Source organism: Schistocerca nitens, chromosome 12 (assembly GCF_023898315.1).
Source record: "Schistocerca nitens isolate TAMUIC-IGC-003100 chromosome 12, iqSchNite1.1, whole genome shotgun sequence".
Classification (NCBI taxonomy): Eukaryota; Metazoa; Arthropoda; class Insecta; order Orthoptera; family Acrididae; genus Schistocerca; species Schistocerca nitens.
This window is the reverse complement of record NC_064625.1, coordinates 100,915,355-100,939,277: the sequence shown is the minus strand read 5'-3', so window position 1 is coordinate 100,939,277 and position 23,923 is coordinate 100,915,355. Positions and strand designations below refer to the sequence as shown.

Here is a 23,923-nt window from a genome sequence, read left to right as displayed (position 1 = left end):
AATGCTGTCTACTCCTGGGGCCTTGTTTCGACTTACGTCTTTCTGTGCTCTGTCAAACTCTTCACACAGTATCATATCTCGCATTTCATCTTCATCTACATCCTCTTCCATTTTCATAATATTGTCCTCAAGAACATCGCCCTGTATAGACCCTCTATATACTCCTTCCACCTTTCTGCTTTCCCTTGTTTGCTTAGAACTGGGTTTCCATCTGAGCTCTTGATATTCATGCAAGTGGTTCTCTTCTCTCCAAAGGTCTCTTTAATTTTCCTGTAGGCAGTATATATCTTACCCCTCGTGAGATAAGCCTCTACATCCTTACATTTCTCCTCTAGCCATCCCTGCTTAGCCATTTTGCACTTCCTGTCGATCTCATTTTTGAGATGTTTGTATTCCTTTTTGCCTGCTTCACTTACTGCATTTTTGTCCTTTCTCCTTTCATCAATTAAATTCAGTATCTCTTCTGTTAACCAAGGTTTTCTACTAGCCCTCGTCTTGTTACCTACTTGATCCTCTGCTGCCTTCACTACTTCATCCCTCAGAGTTACCCATTCTTCTTCTACTGTATTTCTTTCCCCCGTTCCTGTCACAACATAGAAAAAATAAAAATTGGCCAGATGTGAGTAGGACTCTCACACCAAGGGTACCATACAATCTTAACTAAGTATATATACAGTTCACACATTCTGGAAACTGGTAAGTCAACAGTTATTGTCTCTTACTGACACTATTCTAGCAAAATATCGATCCCAAGGATTCCAATACTTTCGAGAATGTTTTAATTTATTGGATAAAAAATGACAAACGGATACTTTTCTTGTGTAGTATAATTACATATTAACAATTTTTCCATTTTTTCCTTTACTTATACTGTGAAATGTTTCTTCTTGTCAAATTTCAAGATTCTATGTCAAGGGGAAGTGGCCTATAAAGTTTTAATGAATAAGTTTGTGAGTAACAAAACATATGACATAAATAGACTTATCTTTTCACTGCACTGACTTAGAAGCCTCAATTTTTTACTGCACCAAGAGACCATAGCCCTTAATATGTGACAAATTTCAACTTGATGCATCTACCCATTCCTGAGAAAAATGGTTTAGAAAGTCAAGTAGACAGACGGTGGACAACAAAGTGATCCTATATGGTTCAAATGTCTCTGAGCACTATGCGACTTAACTTCTAAGGTCATCAGTCACCTAGAACTTAGAACTAATTAAACCTAACTAACCTAAGGACATCACACACAGCCATGCATGAGGCAGGATTCGAACCTGAGACCGTAGCGGTCGCTCGGTTCCAGACTGTAGCGCCTAGAACCGCACGGCCACTCTGGCTGACTGATCCTATACGGATTTCGTTTGTAACGACTGAGGTATGGAATCCTAAAAATAACAGAAACGATGAGGGTGATGAGATTTCTACTATTATTACCAAATGGATGATAAACAAGTAACTAAACTGATCCTCACATATCTTTAAGGAAAAAAGTCAAAAATCACTTGGATTCAATAGAGACTTGTAAAGAAACAACATTAAAGGAGAAGAAGTGATGCAAAGAGAAAATTTTTAAAAACTAAAGTTCTTCAAGGCAGAAAGAAAAGAAACATAATGAAACAATGAAGGAATACTGGAAGACAAGGAAGGAGCTACAAAAGATAAAGAATTCAAATTGGAATGGCCCTAAACAACAGAAAGAGAGACTGGAAGTGTGAACACAATTACTTCTTGGTTGATGTCTTCCTTACTGTCAATAATGCCTTGATGCCACAATTGCTGCCTCTTTAATGTATACAGTTACAAAAACTTGTTAATAAATAATTCACAAAGTAATAAATATCATTTTTTCCTGTGCTCCATGAAACACACCTTGAAACAGTGAGCTGTAAATAAGTGCTCAACTCTCCATTGATCTTTCACCATGATGGTTCTCATGCTCAGCTTTGACCTTACTTTCATCTTCGCTCACCTTGTTGTATTTTCTTGCAGCTGCACACTTGCCACTCAGTTTTACAAATTATACTGTATGGGCTTCTTCACCGTCTGCAGAGTGTCGAGGGCTGTAAGAGAGCTGATAACTGCTTCAACTGACTACGAGATGATGCAAGTGCTTTCAAAAGCACTCTTCTGTATTTAGTTGCTCTAGTAAAACCATTACACAGTTGGGTGATCAGATCTCACAATAACTTGAGCGTCATATACTGAGTGAATCTTATGCCATCACCTCCAAGATTATATTAGTTCAAGTTATATACCAGCTATGATCAAAAAGTAACGGTAATTTTTGTTTTCCTTCAAGAATCTTCATTTGTTCATCAACATCAACTTTGTCACCTTAAAAGTCTTCCCCCTCAAAGATAACACACTTGCACCAGCACTTTTTCCAATCTTGGAAGCACTCCTGGAGCATATTTTTCGTTATGATGTTCAGTTCCTTCAGCAATTCTGATTTACCTCACCAATGGTGGCAAAACGGCATCCTTTCATGATTCTCTTCAGCCTCTGAAATAGAAAGATGCTGCAGGGGTCATGTCCTGCAAGTTTCGTGGCTGGGGCAACATAAAAGTTAGTGTTGTTGTTGTTCCCCCCCCCCCCCCCCCCTCCAAAAAGTCATGTACAAGCATTGAGGTGTAAGTGGGAGCATTACCATGATACAATTTCCATGAATGGTTTTGCCACAATTTTGGTCATTTTCTTTGGATTACTTCGCACAAATGATCCCATTGTAATTGAAGAAAGAGTCAGAGGAACCTTCACACATGATTGAACTTGTTGGAATTGTTTTCAGTCTTGGCTCTTCAGGCTTTCCCACTGGGATGAATTTGACTTGGTTTCTACGCCCTACCCATATACACACATTTTGTCACCTGTAACAACATTTTTTAGAGTTCTGGAGCCTTGTTGACTTCATTCAGCAATTCCTAAGCAATGTCTACACAATATCGTTTATGGTCGAAATTCAACAATTTTGGAACAAATTTTGCTGCAACATGTTTCATGCTCAAAACATCTGAAAAAATTGCTTGGCATGAACCAAAGGATTTGCCAACATCATCAGCAACCTCTCTGATGTTGATCTGGAGATTTTCCAGGACCATTTTCTTTACTTCTTCCACACTACTGTCTGTAACTGATGTGCTAGGGTCGTTATCTTTATCATATTCTTGACCCTCTTTGAGATGTTTATACCACTCAAACTATTGTCTTACTCATAACAGGTTTGGCAAAAAGCACAGTCAATATTTTGAATGCTGTGCTGCACTTTATTCCATTTTTAAAGCAAAATTTAATGCAATTCTTAGATCCACCTTTTTTTGAAAGTAAACGTTTGCTGAGCAGTACAAAACATGTATAACTGTTTTGACTGTCAACGGTAAATTAAATATTCAAAACAGCCGAAAATGCAAATGTACATCAAGAACATGTGTACCAACAAGGTAAACATTTTTTTTTAAATTCCTGTAACTTTTTGATCACATCTCATTTCAGACTTAAAACATTTTCAATTGTTTTCTGGGCCATTTATATTTTAGGCAGCTCCTTTTTCTCTCTGCTATCCAAAACACTACCAACCCATAATGCCAAAGTGTAAGTGACCCTTCACAACAGGCAGAGAAGGTCAATTGCCATTGCACTTTGCCGATGTCCTGTGTCCACATTTCGTTCACCATCTGTGCACATATCAACACTAAGCGCACACAGCTGCATGTCTGCTATCTACTTACTACCTAAATTACTTTTCCTATGGTCATGATCATCTTTTGTCACCCTATTTTCCTATGATCATGATCATCTTTTGTCACCCTAGGAGGATAATAGTGGAACATGTTATTCCAGAGAATCTCACATTACTCTACAACCTCAATATATCTGCTTCTGTGCGTTAACGGAGTTAACTAATAAACAGAAAATTAATAAGCAGGAGAAGGGAGTGGAAACAAGGAACTGGTTGTAACCACAGAAGATGTACTGATGACAGGATGTTTTGTAATACCATGGTTGCAATCACCCGAAACTATTATTAAATCTACAGGATTTGGTGTAGGTTTCTTACCCATATCTTTCAGCCATTTCTTTCGCCTTCTGTTCTGATATCACTCTCCTGTCTTCCATGTCGCACTTGTTCCCACACAACACAACATCAGGGTCCTCGCAGTAGGCATGTGTCTGAAAATCCGCACAATAAAACTGCTGGCACCGAAGCACAAAACCAAAATGCGCAAGCTTTATTTTGATAATATTATGCTTCTATTACAGTTCTGCTGTTAGGTAATACTCTAGCAACATACTTTTTTAAGACCCTCAGAAGATTTAATGTGAAAAGATGCTGAAAAATTAAAGAAAATTTCATGCATTAATATTCTGTAAAAATTAAGGAATAGCTTGTTTGCAAATATTATAGATCTGCCCTGGTACAACATGCAGCATCCACCGCTCAGTGCCACAACCGTGCTGTTAGCGGCTATCTTTATTCCTTGCATTATTACTACAATTATTATTTCTTAGTTATAATGGTGACAAGGTATTCAAGACAGCTCACATGATTAAAATATTTCTCAACCTCCACCATCTCCACACATTACGTGGCAGAAGTGATCAGTTGCAAAATCTGAACAGGTATTTAACTATGTATACTTTCTGTCCTTATTTACCTTTAGTTGAGCAAACGATGTGAACTTCTAAGAAATATGATGATTGCACAAATGAAAATACAATGAATAATGAAAAGATAAGACTGTTACTTACCACAAAGAAGACACTAAGTTGCTTACAGGGACAGTTAAAAGACACCTACAAAGAGCTTTCAGCCACATCCTTCATCAGCAAAAGAGAAACAGAGAAACACCATTCATACACACAAGCAAGCATACCTCATGCAACCATGACCACCAGCTCAAGCCAGAATGGCATTCTGCTCCGAGCTGCCAGAGATGGCGGTCATGTGTGCATGAGGTGTGCTTGCTTGTGTGTATGAATGATGTGTGTTTTTCTGTTTCTCTTTAGCCAATGGAGGCTGTGGCCAAAAGCTCTGTGTAGGTGTCTTTTATTGTCCCTGTAAGCAACGTAAAGTGTCTTCTTTATGGTAAGTAGCAACCTATTTTTTTCCTAGATTGTTCATATTCTTACCTGGAGTTTCCGTTGTTACAGTTAAGCACGTTCAGTCAAACTATCGCATTAGGAGTTAGCTGGTTGATCTCTGGTGGTACCCTAGAAGAGGAGGTGCGCAGTCCCTTGTAACTATGCTGTGTGCATATGCTAAAACTCCCTCCCAGTGATATGGTTTATAAAGTTTTCTCAATGCAAATGACAATAGCATATTTTAGGATTTGTGTCAGAGTTATTGATCCCATTCTGTGGACAATACTTTAATGACTGACATGGCTGTCTTCTTCAGATGTACCCAGCAGTGACCTTGCATGTATTCACTGCCTAACTCCGATGAGACCATGAGGTGTTGCCAGTGTGGGCAAAACTTAGCTCTCATTCCATAACGCACCTCTGATGCACATTTGTTTTCCTGTGCTCGTGCTGTTATACCTCCAAAAGCACATCTTGTAGTGTTTTTTGGTGCTGATAGATGATATGGCTGCTGAGGATTTGATGAAGTGAGTACTACAACCCAAGCCCTGCTTAAATCGCTGTCCCTTTTTGGATGGCTTTGTAATTTCCTTAATCATTGTTATTGTTGTCTTAAACCTTATGCCTGATTTGATGAAGCTACCAATGCTAGTCCATCTTATGCAAGCCTCTTCATCTATGCATAACTATTGCAGCCTACATAAATTTGAACCTGCTAACTGTATTCAAACACTGGTCACCCTCTAAAATTTTTAACCTCACACTTTCTAGGCTAGCAACTCTATGATTCTTGACACCACAAGAAATGGCCTACCAAGTGACCTTTGCTTTTAAACTAGTTGTGCCATAAAACACTTTTCCGCCCAATTTGATTCAGTATCTGTTGGTGTGCTGCACCATCTGCCCATATAATCTTCACACATTTCAAACGCTTCAACAACTTTCCTGTTCAAACTGTTTATCATCCACGTTCCAGTTTGCAACTAGGTTACTCTCCAGACATACACCTTTAGGAAATGAAACAAAATTATATTTGATGTTAATAAATATCTCTTTTTACGAAATGTTTTTCTTGCTATTGCCAGTCTGCTTCTTATATCCTCTCTAGTTTGACCACCTTCAATTATTTTGCTACAGAAATACCAAAACTCATCTACTGCTTTCAGTGCCTCATTTTGTCAATGCCGCCTGATTTAATTGACTACATCCATTACCCTTGTTTTGAGGCACCATCCACACCATTCAACTGCTCTCCGAAGTCAACTGCTGTCTCTGATGGAATTACAATGCTGTCAGCAAACCTCAAAATATTTATGTCTTCTGATTTGATTAATTACATTACTGGCCATTAAAATTGCTACACCACGAATAAGTCATGCTACAGACGCGAAAAATAACTGACAGGAAGAAGATGCTGTGAGATGCAAATGATTAGCTTTTCAGAGCATTCACACGTTGGCACCAGTGGCGACACGTAGAACCTGTTGACATGAGGAAAGTTTCCAACCAATTTCTCATACACAAACAGCAGTTGGCCGGCGATTCCTTGTGAAACATTGTTGTGATGCCTCGTGTAAGGAGGAGAAATGTGTACCATCACATTTCCGACTTTGATAAAGGTCGGATTGCGGTTTATCGTATCGCGACATTGCTGCTCGCGTTTGTCGAGATCCAATGACTGTTAGCAGAATACGGAATCGGTGGGTTCAGGAGGGTAATACGGAACGCTATGCTGGATCCCAACAGCCTCATATCACTAGCAGTCGAGATGACAGTCATCTTATCCGCACGGCTGTAACGGATCGTGCAGCCACGTCTCGATCCCTGAGTCAACAGATGGGTACGTTTGCAAGACAACAACCATCTGCACGAACAGTTCGACGACGTTTGCAGCAGCATGGACTATCAGCTCGGAGACCGTGGCTGCGGTTACCCTTGATGCTGCATCACAGACAAGAGCGCCTGCGACGGTGTACTCAACGACGAACCTGGGTGCACAAATGGCAAAACCTGATTTTTTCGGATGAATCCAGTTCTGTTTACAGCATCATGATGGTTGCATCCGTGTTTGCCGACATCGGGGTGAACGCACATTGGAAGCATGTATTCGTCATCGCCATATTGGCGTATCACCTGGCGTGATGGTATGGGGTGCCATCGGTTACATGTCTCGGTCACCTCTTGTTCGCACTGACAGCACTTTGAACATGGAACGTTACATTTCAGATGTGTTACAACCCGTGGCTCTATCCTTCATTCAATCCCTACAAAACCCTACATTTCAGAAGGATAATGCCCGACCATATGTTGCAGGTCCTGTACGGGCCTTTCTGGATACTGAAAATGTTCGACTGCTGCCCTGGCCAGCACATTCTCCAGATCTCTCACCAATTGAAAACATCTGGTCAATGGTGGCCGAGCAACTGGCTTGTCACAATACGCCAGTCACTACTCTTGATGAACTGTGGTATCGTGTTGAAGCTGTTTGGGTAGCTGTACCTGTACACGCCACCCGAGCTCTGATTGACTCAAGGCCCAGGCGTATCAAGGCCGTTATTATGGCCAGAGGTGGTTGTTCTGGGTACGGATTTCTCAGGATCTATGCACCCAAATTGTCCAATGAATACCAGTTTATCATCTGCATTTCTTCTTGGTGCAGCAATTTTAATGGCCAGTAGTGTAGAAATGGTTTGTGATGGGTCTGTTTATAAATAACTTTTCTGCCACCAGTCACATTTTTCTTTAATTTATATTTTACATGAAGCATTTGGGAAATGATTCTAATTTGCAACTGTGTTTTTCTATGTGTACTACACCATTTTTTGCAATGTTTTTCCATGTGTGACTACCTGCTTTGTTATACTGACTTCACTGCAATTTTGATGTACAGGGAGAAGAAAAATGCCAACTTGGCAGTCAGCTAACGATTCCTCATCCCAATTCGACACAAAAGTGAATCTAGCAAACCCTAGTCCCACTAATAGGTTTAATAGAAATGCAGTTTCAAAACAGAGACTCTGGTAACTCTATACTGTGTGCAGCATGGCCAAGAACAGGTAGCAACAACTCTGCACTGTACTGGAGCTGCACCATTACCTCAGCAAGACGAGGCAATGCCTTGGGGGACTGATATGCAGGCTCGGCAATTTTCAAGTCGCATTCAAGCCAAACACTATTTTCAGTTACAGCATCAAACTGTATCCAACTTCCACTTCCAAAATGCAGTACCTTGTGTATTTCTTTCTGTCACTGTTACCTTTATTTAAACATTTAAGACATAAATTAACTTCTTACAGATGTAAACAACCACTTTCTTTTGCCCACGACATAAATAAAGCCAATAGAGAATAATAGTGGATACAGCAACATTGTCTGTATCCAATGAGATGCAAAAAACATAACAGGTAGGCTACAATAGATTGTACTACATGCTATGTGCAGTAATTTCATTCTGTACTTTTGACATCCAGGCTTATCTTCACAGAGCCTGTACGTACAAAGATATGAGCAATGTTCACTTTAGAGAAGATGTTCAAAATGACCCCCTTGCATTTGCAAACACTTCACTCACTGGATCATACTTTGCTGAACATCTGCATCCACCATTGCTGAAGCAGCCTGCACGCGAGCTATTAGGTCGTGTACATCTGTGTGTGAAGTACTTTAAACTTGTTCTTTTAAAAGTGACCATAAATAAAAATCTACTGGATTAAGATCTGGGAAATGTGGAAACCATAACACTGGACCATAATGACCATCCCTTTTCTCCGGAAATACTTCACTAAAAAAGTTACAAACATTCATTCCAAAGTGTGGAGGTGTGCCATTATACTGAAACCATAGCGGTCATGGAACACAAAGTGGAACACTTTCTAATGTGTCAGGCAAAGTATTGCAAAGAAACATATAGTGCAGTGGCACTTTCAACTTGTCTGGTAATAGGTAAGGTCCCAGAAGGTCTCCTTGCACGACTCCAGCCCACAGGTTTATGCCATAGCATACCTGAAAGTCACATTCACAGATGACACGCAGGGTTGTGCTCTGAGCAAAATTGTCTGTTGTGGAAGTTGAAACTAACTTCACAAGTGAAGTTGTCATATTATTTCTAAAATGTTCATTATCTTCCACTTGGTGCAAAAGCCATTCACAAAATTGTACTCGTCAAATGTGGTATTCTGGCCGCTGGTGTTGGGCAGTTTTTAATTGAGCAACATTTAAACAGACCGCCTTTGAGATATTTGGAACTGCTTCGCAACATCATGGGTACTTCACCGAGGAGACTAGTGAATGGTTTCATGAATCACACTGTCTGTCTGTGGAGTATGTTTAGTCCTTGGACAACTTCTGTCCATCACTCAAAATCAAACAATGGCAAATTCAGGATGGCCTGTAACAATATTATGAAAACAATAGTTGCTACTCACCACATAGCAGAGATGCTGAATTGTGGATAGCTTCAACCAACAAGACCTTCACTTTCTTACAGTCTTTTTGTTGTGCCTGTCTGCGACTCAGCATCTCCGCTATGTGATGGGTAGCAACCCTTTTTATAATATTGTTACACTCTGTCCATTACTTGTGAACAAAGATTACTGGTTACCCGAAGGTGTTGCTCCAGTCAGATGCATCCAGTATGCTTATTCCATCAGGCAACCACCCCACATCAACTTGACAGGACCACCTATGGTTGTGCACTGCATGGTTAGTACACACACGCATGCAATTTAATGGACCCCATTTTCATGTGATAGGCTACTGTCATGTGACAAAATGATGTCCTGCTTATAAATGACAAAAACTAAGGAACAGACATCTAAAAATATAAAAAATTAACATGATGAGGATTCGAATCATAGCTCCATGGTGGATCTGATCTACCAGCAGTCTATTCAGCAAGTTATGACAGCTCGTATGGTAATGCGGGGTGATACACATTCCTTTGTACATTCCAATGTGTTGCATAATGTGACAGTGTTGCCAGCTTCTCGTTTTCATACATGTGTTTTCAAAATGTACCTGATATGATTTTCATAGATAAACTTTTGTCTCGAATCTGGATGAGGAATCACGTGCCAACCTCCAAATGCAGCATTTTTTCTTCATATTGTACTGCAGTAAAGCCAACAAAACAAGGCAGAACCTCACGTATCAATAACATTATGAAAAAATGGCACAGTACACAGAGAAAAATGTACTTCAAAATGGGAATCATTTCCCAAAATGCAATGGGTAAAATATAAGTATAAGAAAATCATGACTGGTAGCAGAAAAGTTATTTATAAAAATAACTCATCATTTATTTCTTCTCCCAGAATTTTAATTCCTTCACAATAGATTTTTCTGAAACAGAACCTGAAAGTGATCTGTTACAAAATGATGCAGAACATTTCTTTTCATTAACAAACATTTCAACTCTCCCTAGAGTCTCTTACATTTTATCGAGCGTTTCCAGATTCCCTGAAATTTCTCAGTTTTAGTAAATTCAATTTTCCCAAGGACTTCCTGCTTTCCAGGTTTTATACACACATCACCATTCTCATAACAACGCCACTAATAGTGCACATATGTAAGTTCTGTGGAATCTCTCTAACAATCTCTGCTCCCATTTGTGAGCTCCTAGAATTGCAACAGTCACAAGTCACTCAGTTACCTCCAATGCCGCACCGACAAAAAACTGATCTGTGTTGTTGAAACACTGTTGCAACTCATTTACTTTCTTCAGCTTAGCCCGACGTCACACAAAACATAGTCAGACAGGTACGTGGAAATCTCTGACCTTACAGAATAGTTTTACTGAGTTCATTCCACTGTTTTCTCTGTTTACTTGTTTCTGGAACACATAATATAAATAACTTTTCAGCATTAATAACAACTTTCAAATGCTGTTACATAGATGTTGACAGACTATAAAAAGAGTAATACAGACCAAAATTGTCAGAAACAGCAAGCACTGTAATCACAACCTGGCGTACGTGTTGCATACAAAGAGCAATAAATAAATAAGGCTATCAGAAACTTATGTCTGTAATGATACTTTCTTTTAATTTAGTCTTGGTAGAAACAATGAATTAGGAAATTACATGCTGAGAAAAATGTGGAAAATTCAAATTAAATACTACACACTTGTACTACTTAAATCAAAAATTTGCTTCCACTCTCATGTAAGAGGAAGACCGTAAAGAACCATAATTCCTTTCCTGCACGAAACAATGTTCACGGAAACAAGTCTCAGACCGCGCTCACATTTCCGCACAGATGACAGTTGGTTGACAATGATGGTCGATCGACTGACTCAGACTTGTGTTAAGGAGAGGCATCTCAAAGGTGAAACTGACAGTACTGTGACTTGGTCCACAGGAAAGGAAATCTGGTTACCTTTTGGTTTCCCTCCCATATGTTAATCTTAATGTATAAGCAGTAAAATATTACATACAGCTAATTGCACACTATATACCGACCTCTCCTTGAACTCATGCAACATTCAGCCCATAAACAGAAGCATTTAGATTTCATGCATTTTCCCTTTCAGAGCAGAGACAGAACAAAAAGCATCACATGCATGAGAATGTGTGTGGACACTCAATGGGTGTAAACATCATCATTAATATGTAAAATAAAAGAACATAATAATATAATCTATTTGTTTTCAAGCCCATCTCTCTCAGCAGCTGTCATAATCAATTATTATTTATTTTTCCATCTTAGACCTTCTATAATTAAAGAGTATTTCTCAGCTGATGCTTTTATTTATAAAGGACACCAAATGTAGATACGTACAGGGTATCCCACCTAAAACTCCCTGATTTCAAGGACGCAGGAGAGAAAAACCACAGCAGAAACGACAATGAAAAATGCACCACATTGTAGGGCAACTCAAAGAATTTATATTCCTGTGTCAGAAGTGCCAAGTATCATCGCCAGAGTGCAGCATGGTCGCAGGGAATGAAAATGGTGACTCCACAGCAACGCATGCAAGCAGTAGTGTGGTTTGCAGAAACAAAATCGCCGATTAATGTGCAAAGAAATTATCGTCATGTGTATGAATGTGATCCACCTGATGTGAAAACAATTAAGGAATGGTATAGGAAGTTTCTTGCAACAGGAAATGTTCTGAAACATTCTGACAGTGCATGTTATGGAGTTTCAGAATAGACAGTGGAGGACATCAGACGAACGCTTCTCAGAAGCCCATGTAAGTCAATTTGTGAAGCATCTAGGGAACTTGATGTACCTCGATCAACATTGCATCGTGTAGTTCACCAGCATCTTCATATGTGTGCTTACAAAGTGAAAATTCTGCAACATCTGATGCCAAATGACAAACCACGCCGACAACAATTTGCTGCGGATATGCAGCAGCGTATTGATATGGATGCCAGCTTCCTTGAAAGATGTTTATTCCCAGATGAGGCAACCTTTCATCTATCAGGAGCGGTTAATAGGCATAATGTTTGGATTTGGGGTTCACAAAATCCGAACGTTGTCATTAAACATGTTTGTGATTGCTCTAAACTAAACATCTGGTGTGGGCTAATGCACAACAGGATTGTTGGACCGTTCTTCTTTGCGGAACAAACAGTGAATGGGTCAGCGTATCTGGACATGTTGGAGCAGTTTGTGTACCCTCAGATACAAGACTTGAAACCCAACATCATATTTCAACAAGATAGAGCTCTGCCGCATTCGTCAACGGCTGTTCGCAAGTTCCTGGGTAGGAAAATTTACCAATCATTGGATCGGACACGCAAGACCCATTGCCTGGCCACCACGTTCGCCCGACATTATGCTGCATGATTTCTTTATGTGGGGATTTGTGATTGGCCGCGTGTATGCGACCAAAGTGGACGATATTCCTACATTGCATCATCGTATCACTGATGCGATTGCAACAATAACAGAGGAAATGTTACAAAGAACTTGGCAAGAAATTGAATATAGACTTGATATTCTTCATGCTACAAATGGTTCACATGTAGAGGTGTACTGATGATAAATAAATAAATTCTTTGAGATGCTCTACAATGTGGTGCATTTTTCATTGTCACATCTACTATGGTTTTTTTCCTGGGTCTTTGAAATCAGGGAGGTTTGAGTGAGACACCCTGTATTAACTACCCACACTTCCAGAACTACCACAGAAGATGCTTCCTAAATAAAAGTGAAACACATCTGGTGAAAAACACTATTTAACTGTAGTAAGCATAAGACAGAGCAACCAATAATAATTGACAATGATAGAAAATTTTTTCTTCTGGCGACACCTACACAACATATTTTGGTAAAAGAAAGATGTATACTCAACTGCTTACCTGAAACGAATTATAACCAATGTGCAGGTAATGGAAGTTGCTTAAATCAGCCATCTGAACGTGCAGAGCTGCATGCAGAAACCAAGTAGTGTGGAAAAGGCTTGACATAACAACATTCATCAAAACATAGAACAGGGTAGGTGGGAAGCATCACACAAAGTAGAGCACAGCTTGTAGAGGTGACCTGTGGCAAAAAAGAAAAGATAGCAATATGTCTAACTGAGATATATAAATGCAAAAAGTCAGTGTGAGGCTCACAAACAAAGTAGGAAACAATTTACTACTTCTCACTCTCATTCTCATATTTTAAAAATTTTCTACACTTTCATGTTACTTCCGCAAACAAAGTGACCATCTTCAAAATTGCTTTTACCACTAACAGCTACAAATATACTCCACAGGTCACTGTACAGCAAATAGCGGGGAATAATTTGAACTATTTAGTAACCCCCTTCCTACTCCTACAGCAAATTGTGTTATATCAACAAAAATAATCAATTTTTGAAAATATAATTGGATAGACAAAAAAATTTACTCATAAAGCAGTGGCAGGAGAAAACACATATAAAATTTAATAAACTGTGCAAGCTTAAGAGCCAGTGGCTCCTCCTCCTGGCAGAAGAGCTGGAGGGGAAGGAAGTGAGATGAAGAAAAAGGACTGGTGAGTTTAGGAAATGAGGACAGTTTGGAAAAGTTGTCCACGACCCTGGGTCAGGTGAAATTAACTGGACAGGATGGGAATGATGAGATTGATTGTTGGGGACTGCACCAGAAGGGATTTGAAAACCAGAGAGGTTAAAGGCAGAAGACGGGTGTCCAATTTAGATACGTTGATAATATCCTTGCCATATGGACTCATGGTAAAACTGGCCTGTTAAAATTCTTGGAATCTCTAAATACATTCTCCCAATTAAATTTCACATGGTTCTATTCCATATCCCATGCCACTTGCATTGATGTTGACCTCATCCTCACTGAGTGTCAGCAACACATTTCTGTTTACAGTAAACCTACTAACAAACAACAGTATTTCATTTTGACAGTTGCCATCCTTTCCATATCAAACATTCCCTCCCACACAGCCTTGGCATTTGAGGCAAACATATTTGTTCTGATGAAGACTTTGTACAGCAGTACACTGCCATCCTACTTCAGCCTTCACTGGACATAATTACCCCGCCATCCAAGTTCAAAGGCAAACTTCCCAGGCCACCACATCCAATCCCGGTACGGCTAATCCCTCCAAGCAACCCAGGAGTACACTACTTTTCACTCAGTATTATCCTGGTCTTGAATGTATTAATCAGCTACTTTTACAAGGCTGTGTCTTCCTAAAATCATGCCTTGAAATGAGGTTCATTCTGTCTGACATTTTGCCCAGCACACCTACAATAGACTTTCGTCACCCTACCAATCTCCACAATATCCTTATCAGACCCTATGCTCTTTCTGCACTCATTTCCATGCCTTATGGCTCATACCTCTGTGATCGCCCCTGCTATAAGACTTACCCTTTGCACCCTCTTACCACCACCTATAACTGGCAAAATATATCCCATTAAATGGAAGGCCACTCATCGAACGACGCATGTAGTGTGACAGCTGTTATGCATATTTGTTCAGCCTTGTACACTGGTGTGACTACCAACAAGTTATCAGTTAAGATGAATGGGCATACACAGGGGATAAACACTGGCAACACACAATCTCTTGTTGCACAACATGCCCTACAACATGAAAGTTGTAACCTTGGTACCTGTTTCATCAAACACGCCATCTGGATTCTCCCCCAAATAGCAGTTTCTCAGAACTCGCCAGGTGGGAACTAATGTTAAAACATGTTCTTGGTTCTCACCACCCACCTGGACTTAATTTATGTTAATTACACTGAAGAACCAAAGAAACTGATACCTGATACACCTGCCCAATATTGTGTAGGGCCCCGGTGAGCACGCAGAAGTGCCGCAACATGACGTGACATGACTCGACTAATGTCTGAAGTAGTGCTGGAGGAAATTGACACAATGAATCCTGTAGGGCTGTCCATAAATCCCTAACAGTACGAGGGGGTGGAAATCTCTTCTGAACAGCACATTGCAAGGCACCCAGATATGCTCAATAATGTTCATGTCTGGGGAGTTTGGCTGCCAGCGGAAGTGTTTAAACTCAGAAGAGTGTTCCTGGAGCCACTCTGTAGCAATTCTGAACGTGTAGGGTGTCACATTGTCCTGCTGGAATTGCCTAAGTCCATTGGGATGCACAATGGACATGAATAGATGCAAGTCATCAGACAGGATGCTTATGTATGCGTCGCCTGTCAGAGTAGTATCTAGACGTATCAGGGGTCCCATATCATTCCAACTGCACATGCCCCACATTACAGAGCCTGCACCAGCTTGAAAAGTCATGTGCTGACATGCAGGGCCCACGGATTCATGAGGTTGTCTCCATACCCATACATGTCCATCCGCTCGATACAATTTGAGATTAGATTCGTCCGACCTGGCAACATGTTTGCAGTCATCAACAGTCCAATGTTGGTATTGACAGGCCCAGGCGAGGTGCAAAGCTTTGTGTCACGCAGTCATCAAGGGCACACGAGAGGGCCTTCAGCTCCAAAAGCCCATATTGATGATGTTTCATTGAATGGTTCACATGCTGACACTTGTTGATGGCCCAGCAGTGAAATCTGCAGGAATTTGTGGAAGGGTTACACTTCTGTCACATTGAACTATTCTCTTCAGTTGTCGTTGGTCCCATTCTTGCAGGATCTTTTTCCGGCCACAGCAATGTTGGAAATTTGATGTTTTACTGGATTCCTGATATCTACAGTATACTTGTGAAATCGTCGTATGAGAAAATCCCCACTTCATCGCTATCTCGGAGAAACTGTGACCCATCACTCATGCGCCGATTATAACACCACGTTCACACTCACTTAAATTTTGATAACCTGCCATTGTGGCAGTGGTAACACATTTAACAACTGTGCCACACACTAGTATTATATAGGCGTTGCCGACTGCAGCACCGTATTCTGCCTGTTTACGTATCTCTGTATTTGAATATGCATGCCTATACCAGTTTCTTTGGCGCTTCAGTGTATTTTGTTTAGTTTCCTCAATCTTGTGTTCCTTCCCAGTAACTAATCCTTTCTTCATTCCCTTTTAGTTTTCTACACTATCTTTTATTTTCTAACCTGTCTACTTCCTCCCCCATCTCTACCACACTTAGCTTTCTACTCTTATTAACTTTTGCACGATGTTTTGTCAGTAATCTCTGTCATGCTTTCTCTACCACACTTAGCTTTCTACTCTTATTAACTTTTGCACGATGTTTTGTCAGTAATCTCTGTCATGCTTATCTTCACCCTATCTTCCACCTTTAAGCTCTCACATTTCAAATCTCATTCAATACAGTCCCCAACAATCAGTCTTTTGTTCACATCCTGTGTGGTAAGTCTCCCCTGACCTCGGTGACTTTTCTGAACTCTCCCCATTTCGTAAACCTCACCAGTCCTTTTCGTAAATCCCATTTTCTTCCTCTCCAACCCTTCTGCCAGAACAAGCAGCCAATGGCTCCAAAAGCTTGCACATATTTTTAGCTTTTATATGTCTTTCCTCCTGACACCGCTTGGTTAGTAGATTTTTTTAATCCATCCAATTATAGCAAACTGTGTTACCATTCTTTCCTGAAGGTATCAAGACTACAGTGTAACCTCATATGGAAGTGAATTGTGGATGATAAACAACTGAGACAAGCAAGAACACAGGCTTTTGAAATTTGCTGTTACAGGGGAATGCCAAGAATTAGATGAATAAATCAGATAACTACAGAGAAGGAACTGAACTGAACTGCAGAAAAGAAGAAATTTATGGCACAGATTGACTAAAAGAATGGACTGGTTGATAGTACACATCCTGTAAAAGCAAAGAATCATGAATTTGGTAACAATGGGAAGTGTGGGGAGAAATAATTCTAGAGGGAGACCACAGCTTGACTACAGCAAGTGTGGTCGCATGGATGTATGCTGCAGTAGTTATGCAGACATGAAGAGGATTGCACAGGATGCATTAGCGATGGGAACTCCATCAAACTAGTTTCCAAACTGATGACCACAACAATGATCAATAGTGAGGGGAAAAGTAACATAATTAAGGAAGGATCTGTGGCAATTAGTCATATCCACAGGCAACGAATGATTGATTGAGTACTGAAAAAAAGACTTGTCAGCCAAACTGCTGTAGTCACAGTCACAAGTGTTGACTGAAATTAATTTTCCTGTATGTTTTTAATGTCTGTGGATAATCAAGCAGCAATAGTTCAGAGTAACTGACAGGAGAGAGCATTTAAACACACATCATGTAGCTGTTTGTTAGCAGACAAATGTTTGGGGCTAATGAACTGCAAGACGATAAGGGTCTTTAATTAAATGCAGACATATACATTATATGTTAAGAAACTGAAACACTGGAAGTAAAATAAAAACTCACAAATTTTCATTGACTTCATGTAACACAATGAGGTCTCTACAATATGAAGGCAAATAAGCATAGCTGTTCCTACACTTGTCTAATTCTTGCAGTGTATTTTATTTTCCAAACTTCTGAGACTTTTTTACAGTACTGTTGTCTGCCTGTCTGTCTATTACTACTTTCTGCCAGACAGGAGAAAGTGAAAAGATGATTCTAAAATCAATATGTGAAGATCATTCAAATGAAAATCGTAATTCTACGTCTACATACATACTCTACTAGCCACTTGAAGTGAACAGTAGAGGGTACTCCTGATTGTATCACATATTAAAGATTTCTTTTCATTCCATTTGTATACAGCTTGTGGGAAACATGACTCTATAAATGCCTCTGTGTGTGCTGTAATTAGTCTAATCTCTTCTTTGTCGTCCACACAAGAGCAATACAGAGGGATGTTTTAATACAGTCCTGGACTCCTCATCAGTTCTCGAAAAGACTTTTGTGAGATAGACTGTGTATGTCTTCAAGTGTTTGCCCATTCGGGTTTGTCAGTATGTCCACGACATGCTACAGTGAGCTGGATGAAGCCTGAACTCCTTAGTGATTTCTGTTTTATGCCAATTAGATTCTGGTCCAAGGAAACTTTCTCTGCCTAATGTTCCATCTTCCAATGCTAGAGACAATGTCAGAGGCTTTAATGACTCAGAAAGTGGTTACAATCTCAAAGTAACCTTAGCAAGCCAAATCGTATGTCCATAGCCGTGCAGCAACTGGTTTGTGAAATTGTCAGACAGGTGCTCAAAATTGCAGAATCGTTTCGACGTGTGTTATGGAGCTTGTAGTGGGGAACAGTTTGCACTGTTTGCTTTACTTAGAACTAAGACCCACAGCTTGTCTAATTTCATTCCTCCTCCTTTTCTGTACTGCCAGTAGCAGTGCATAAAACTCCTCCCATACACAGTCAAATGTACACAAGAAATACAAAAACAAGTATCAACCTCTTCAATGGGCTATTTCTTGTGCCACTGTCTGTTGCCATGTGTGTAATTACTCCCACATCTTGGGGCATCTTCATGCAGCATGGCATAATCTGACAAGTTTTGGAGGACTTCCTTAAAATCGAGTGATTGCTGCAATTGTAAATTGCCAACAATTTAGAGCTTTGTGCAGCGGCAATGTGACCATGAAAATAAGCTTATTACATCTGATTTATTTTGATACTCTCGTGAAGGATTTTATTGGAGGAGAAAATGCAGACCCATTATTTTTATAAAAATCTGCGTTTCTAGAATTCCTTTCCTTGATTACTACATTGACAAACCAGGTTTTGGAGTGATGCCTTGTAGGACTAACACTTTGAACAAATCCCAGTTGTCAACTGGTACCCATTTGCACACACAGGATTGTTGTTTCAGTGTATCTGCATGTGAACTTTCAAACTGTTCAGCATATTTGTTCATCTCATTAACAATCATTGTTTTTCAGCCAGGTGAAAAAAGGAATGTGAAAATATCAAGTGTATTTGGAGATTCTACAAAATGCAAATTTATTCCTATCTCCATGACAATTAACAGCCCACATTCTGCAGGACCACTGTCAGCAGTTGACAATTCTTCAACATCACTTTCGCCACTTGATGTTTCCTTATAGCACAACACAGACAGGCAACTCTAGCTCAGTTCATAGAGCACAGTCTAACGGTTAAAACCTGTCTCATAGAAATAATAGGGGTTGTCGTCTGGGCAACAAGGATACATCAGCAGTAGCAGATTGTGCACTGGGACCAGGGGACCACTAAATTCATTTCTAAAATACTACAGTTTCATTGAGATCCAATCACTAGTATGCTAGGCTGCACAGGTAGGCCAGAGAAATTAAAAAAAAAAAAAACCTTTAACATAAAAGGAGGAGGATTGAAATTAAATAAGCTGTGAGCTTCAGTGTCAAACAAAGGAAATAGTGACAACTCTTCCCCACTACAAGCTTCACAACACAGCATGACTCGCAACCTTAGACAGAAATGTGATGGCGCCACAAACTGACTGTTCAGCAAGTTGAGCCTGTTTGATGTGGTGCAAACTCTTAACTGAATTTTTTTCCCTAGTGAAATTCAGGCACTTCATAAGCACTGGTGACGTATAGTATGACAGAAGCTACATTGAAAAGTGATATAGCTTTGTACCACATATGTCTAATAAATAAGACCACTAGAAGCTGATGAAAGTACACTATGTGATCAAAAGTACACCTGGCTGAAAATGACTTACAAGTTCGTGGCGCTCTCCATCGCTAATGCTGGAATTCAGTGGTGTTGGCCCACCCTTAGCCTTAATAACAGCTTCCACTCTTGCAGTTCCAAAACATCCCAAAGGTGTTCTATAGGACACAGGTCAGGACTCTGTGCAGGCCTGTCCATTACAGGAATGTTATTGTCGTGTAACCACTCTGCCACAGGCTGTGCATTATGAACAGGTGCTTAATTGTGTTGAAAGATGCAATCGCCATCCCCGAACTGCTCTTCAACAGTGCAAAGCAAGAAGGTGCTTAAAACATCAATGTAGGCCTGTGCTGTGATGATGATGAGGTCCCATACTCCGAGGAGCATATGGAACGATGCAGGAGACCCGCACCACTGTACTTGACAAGGTCCTAGCGGAGGTGATTTGCCATTGCCTTCCTCTGACGGTAATGGGGATGGATGATGATGATGATGATGACAGAAGAACACCCAGTGATCTCGAAGTAGGAAAAATCCCTGAACCCACTGGAAATCAAACCCGGGACCCCAAGCACGGGAAGCGAGAACGCTACCGCAAGACCACGATAGTGCTGTGATAGTGCCACGCGAAACAGCAAGGGGTGCAAGCCCCTTCCATGAAAAACATGACCACACCATTACACCACTGCCTCCAATTTTTACTGTTGGCCCTACACAAACTGGCAGATGACGTTCACCGGGCATTCGCCATACCCACATCCTGCCATTGGATCACCACAATGTGTACTGTGATTCATCATTCCGCACAACACTTTTCCACTGTTCAATCGTCCTTACACCAAGAAAGGCATCATTTGGCATTTACCGCATGATGTGTGGCTTATGAGCAGCTGCTCGACCACGAAATCCAAGTTTTCTCACCTCCCGCTTAACAGTCATAGAACTTGCAGTGGATACTGATGCAATTTGGAATTCCTGCATGTTGGTCTGGATAGATATCTGCCTATTACACCTTAGGGCTCTCTTCAACTGTCGGCGGTCTCTGTCAGTCAACATATGAGGTTAGCCTGTACGCTTCTGTGCTGTACGTGTGCCTTCATGTTTCCACTTCACTATCACATCAGAAACAGTGAACCTAGGGATGTTTAGGAGTGTGGAAATCTGGAATGTTCCAGAAACGGGGCATTGACGTGTATACCGTCAGTCGTACCTAGCCACCAGCAAGGTTGAACCACCTGAAGATGATTGAAAGTTGCTCTGCAGAAATATAGTGTGAATTTGCACAATGTGATCTGGCAGCAAACCCTGAAGACTATTTACAAGAAGAAATTAGTTTGGAAAAGAGAATAAAATAAACAAAAACAAAAGTGTTTCGCAAGAAGACAGACCCACAATCCCATACTGTTGTAGATGTTTGCAATTTTGTTGTTGCGACGCGTACCATGAGTCAGCCCAAACGAATATGCTTATTAGACCTCTTGTGTGATGCCCAATGTTGTTGGAAAGTGTCAGCTTGTTTCCTGCTCAAAGAAAATGATTTTTAAAGATGAAGTTTACGTGCCCATTGATATAGAGGTCCCAAGTTAGTGTAGTGCAATACTAGTTTCATCGGTTTGTGTTAATAGGGACAGTAAAAAAAAAGAATAACCAGTACTCCACCAACAACTAAACAGCTTTGCTGCCTGGTAGCAGCAGTTGGCACGGACTAGGGCAGTGCTATTGCTACTGGAGCCCTGGTTATTCTGTGTGTTTTACTGTCCCTGTTAATGCACATCAATAAAATGAAAATCGTACTGGATGAATGTAGGGCCAACCTATTGAATGGGCACATAAAATTCCACTTTGTAACAAGAAACTAATTGACACGTTCAGTCAATGTTGGGCATTGTGTGAAAGACATGATGAGCAGTATTTGTTTGGGCTGACTGCAGCTATACACTGCAAAAATAAAATTGTTAATATCTGCAGAAACATGAGAGAATATGGGTTTGACCACTCTTAGGAGAGACACCCGGCACAAGACTCGCGAAATATTCTCAGACTTCAGGAAGAAAGTAATACTTTCAGTGTCAAAGAAGAAAAGTGCTAGTATGCATGAATAGTGGTAAAGCATCATTTTACTAATTCAGGTTGCAAAATATTAACAGCAATTATTTACAGCATAAAGGAAAAATTGAGGAAGCTTTTCACAGTGTTGATGTGGACAAATTCTTTGAAATTTTAATAATAGTAGGGAGCAAAAGATTATTTACAATCTGTACAGAAATAAGACGACAGTTATAAGATTTGAAGGACATGAAAGGGAAGCAGTGGTTCAGAAGGGTGCAAGACATGACTGTAGCCCATCTCTGTTGTTATTCAATCTGTGCATTGAGAAAGCTGTGAAGGAAACCATGAACAAATTTGGACAGGAAAGTAAAGTTCAGAAAGAAGGCATAAAAAAATTGTGGTTTGCTGATGACAGTGAAATTCTGTGACAGGTGGCAAAGAACTTGCAAATGCATTTGAATTGAATGGACTATGTATTCAAAGGATATTATAAGATGAATATCAACCAGGACAATGGAATGTAGTCAAATTAAACCCTGCAATGCTGAAGAAATTAAGATTAGAAAATGAGACATTAAAGTAGTAGGTGAGTTTTGCTGTTTTTGGGCAGAAATAGAGAGGGTATAAAATGCAAACCAGCAATACAGTAGTAAGTAAGGCATTTATAAAGAAGATAAATTTGTTAATATCAAAAATAGACTTAAGTGTAATTTTTTAACATCTAATAACAACAGTTAGGAAGTTTTTTCTAATGATATCTGTCTGGAATGTAGCCTTGTTAAGTAAAATGTGAACGAGAAGAGAAGAGAAACTTTTGAAATCCAGTGTTACAGAAAAATGTTGAAGATTAGACGATGGTAACTAATGAGGAGGTATTGAATCAACCTGGGGAAAGTAGAAATTTATGGCACATGACGGTCAAAAGGATGGACCAGTTAATACCACACATCCTGAGGCATAAAAAAAGTGTTAATTCGGTATTGGAAGAAAGAGTGGGAGCGGTCCTGGCCTTGGCAGCCAAAGACTGCGGTCATGTGTGTATGAGTTGCATTTTTGTGTGTGTGTGTGTGTGAGTGAGAGCGCGCGCGCGTTTGCGTGCGTGCAGGGGCATTTTCTATTCTGATGAAGACTTGCTTGGCCCAAAGCTTTGTTTGACAGTCTTTCTGTTGTGCCTATCTGCGACTCAGCATCTAAACTACATGGTGATTAGCAACTATCCTTTTCATAATACTGTCATCCCAGACTTCCTATTGTTTGAGAAAGTCAAGTAAGGTTTTTGACAGACCCTGAATGGGAAGAGTAGGTGATTCACGGATACAACAAGTTTTGCTCCCACTAATGTTTGTGAGAACAAAGGATTTCTGTATATAGTGCAATATGTGAGAATACAGAAGCTGAAGCAGGTAAGTGAGAGACCTTATAAAAATGAACTCAAATTTTGCAAATAAAATTCTGAAGTTGTTCACGAATAGTTTCTGAGTTTCTGATTATTTTGGCATAAGTGACCTGTGGTCTCTTGACCTCATTACAGAGTAATAATGTATTTTTTTCCATTTGTTACCTCACTTAGAATTCAACAATTTCCTTTTCAATGGACCCGCAGCTTGCATGAGGTCAAAGAGCAACATATTTTTTGCTGCAGTATTTATCTATTTACTCGTAGTGATACAAGTTACATGGTGAGCTCGTTTCATCATTTTGCTGTTATCAAGTGTACCTGTGAAGATAGTTTAATAGGTATAATATTGTTCCTTACACCTATGTCAGTTTACAACTACACATGGTACCTTATG

At 40.0% G+C, this 23,923-nt stretch overlaps 1 protein-coding gene across 1 annotated transcript in view; it reads right to left on the bottom strand.

Annotated features, from left to right (window-relative positions):
* The window catches only part of LOC126215112 (ras-related protein Rab-27A), a 76,693-nt gene that overhangs the window by 13,866 nt on the left and 38,904 nt on the right, over window positions 1-23,923 (bottom strand). Inside the window, exon 5 of the mRNA XM_049941766.1 lies at window positions 4,055-4,167. Coding sequence (XP_049797723.1) covers window positions 4,055-4,167 — 113 coding nt within the window. The remainder of the gene's footprint in view (window positions 1-4,054; window positions 4,168-23,923) is intronic.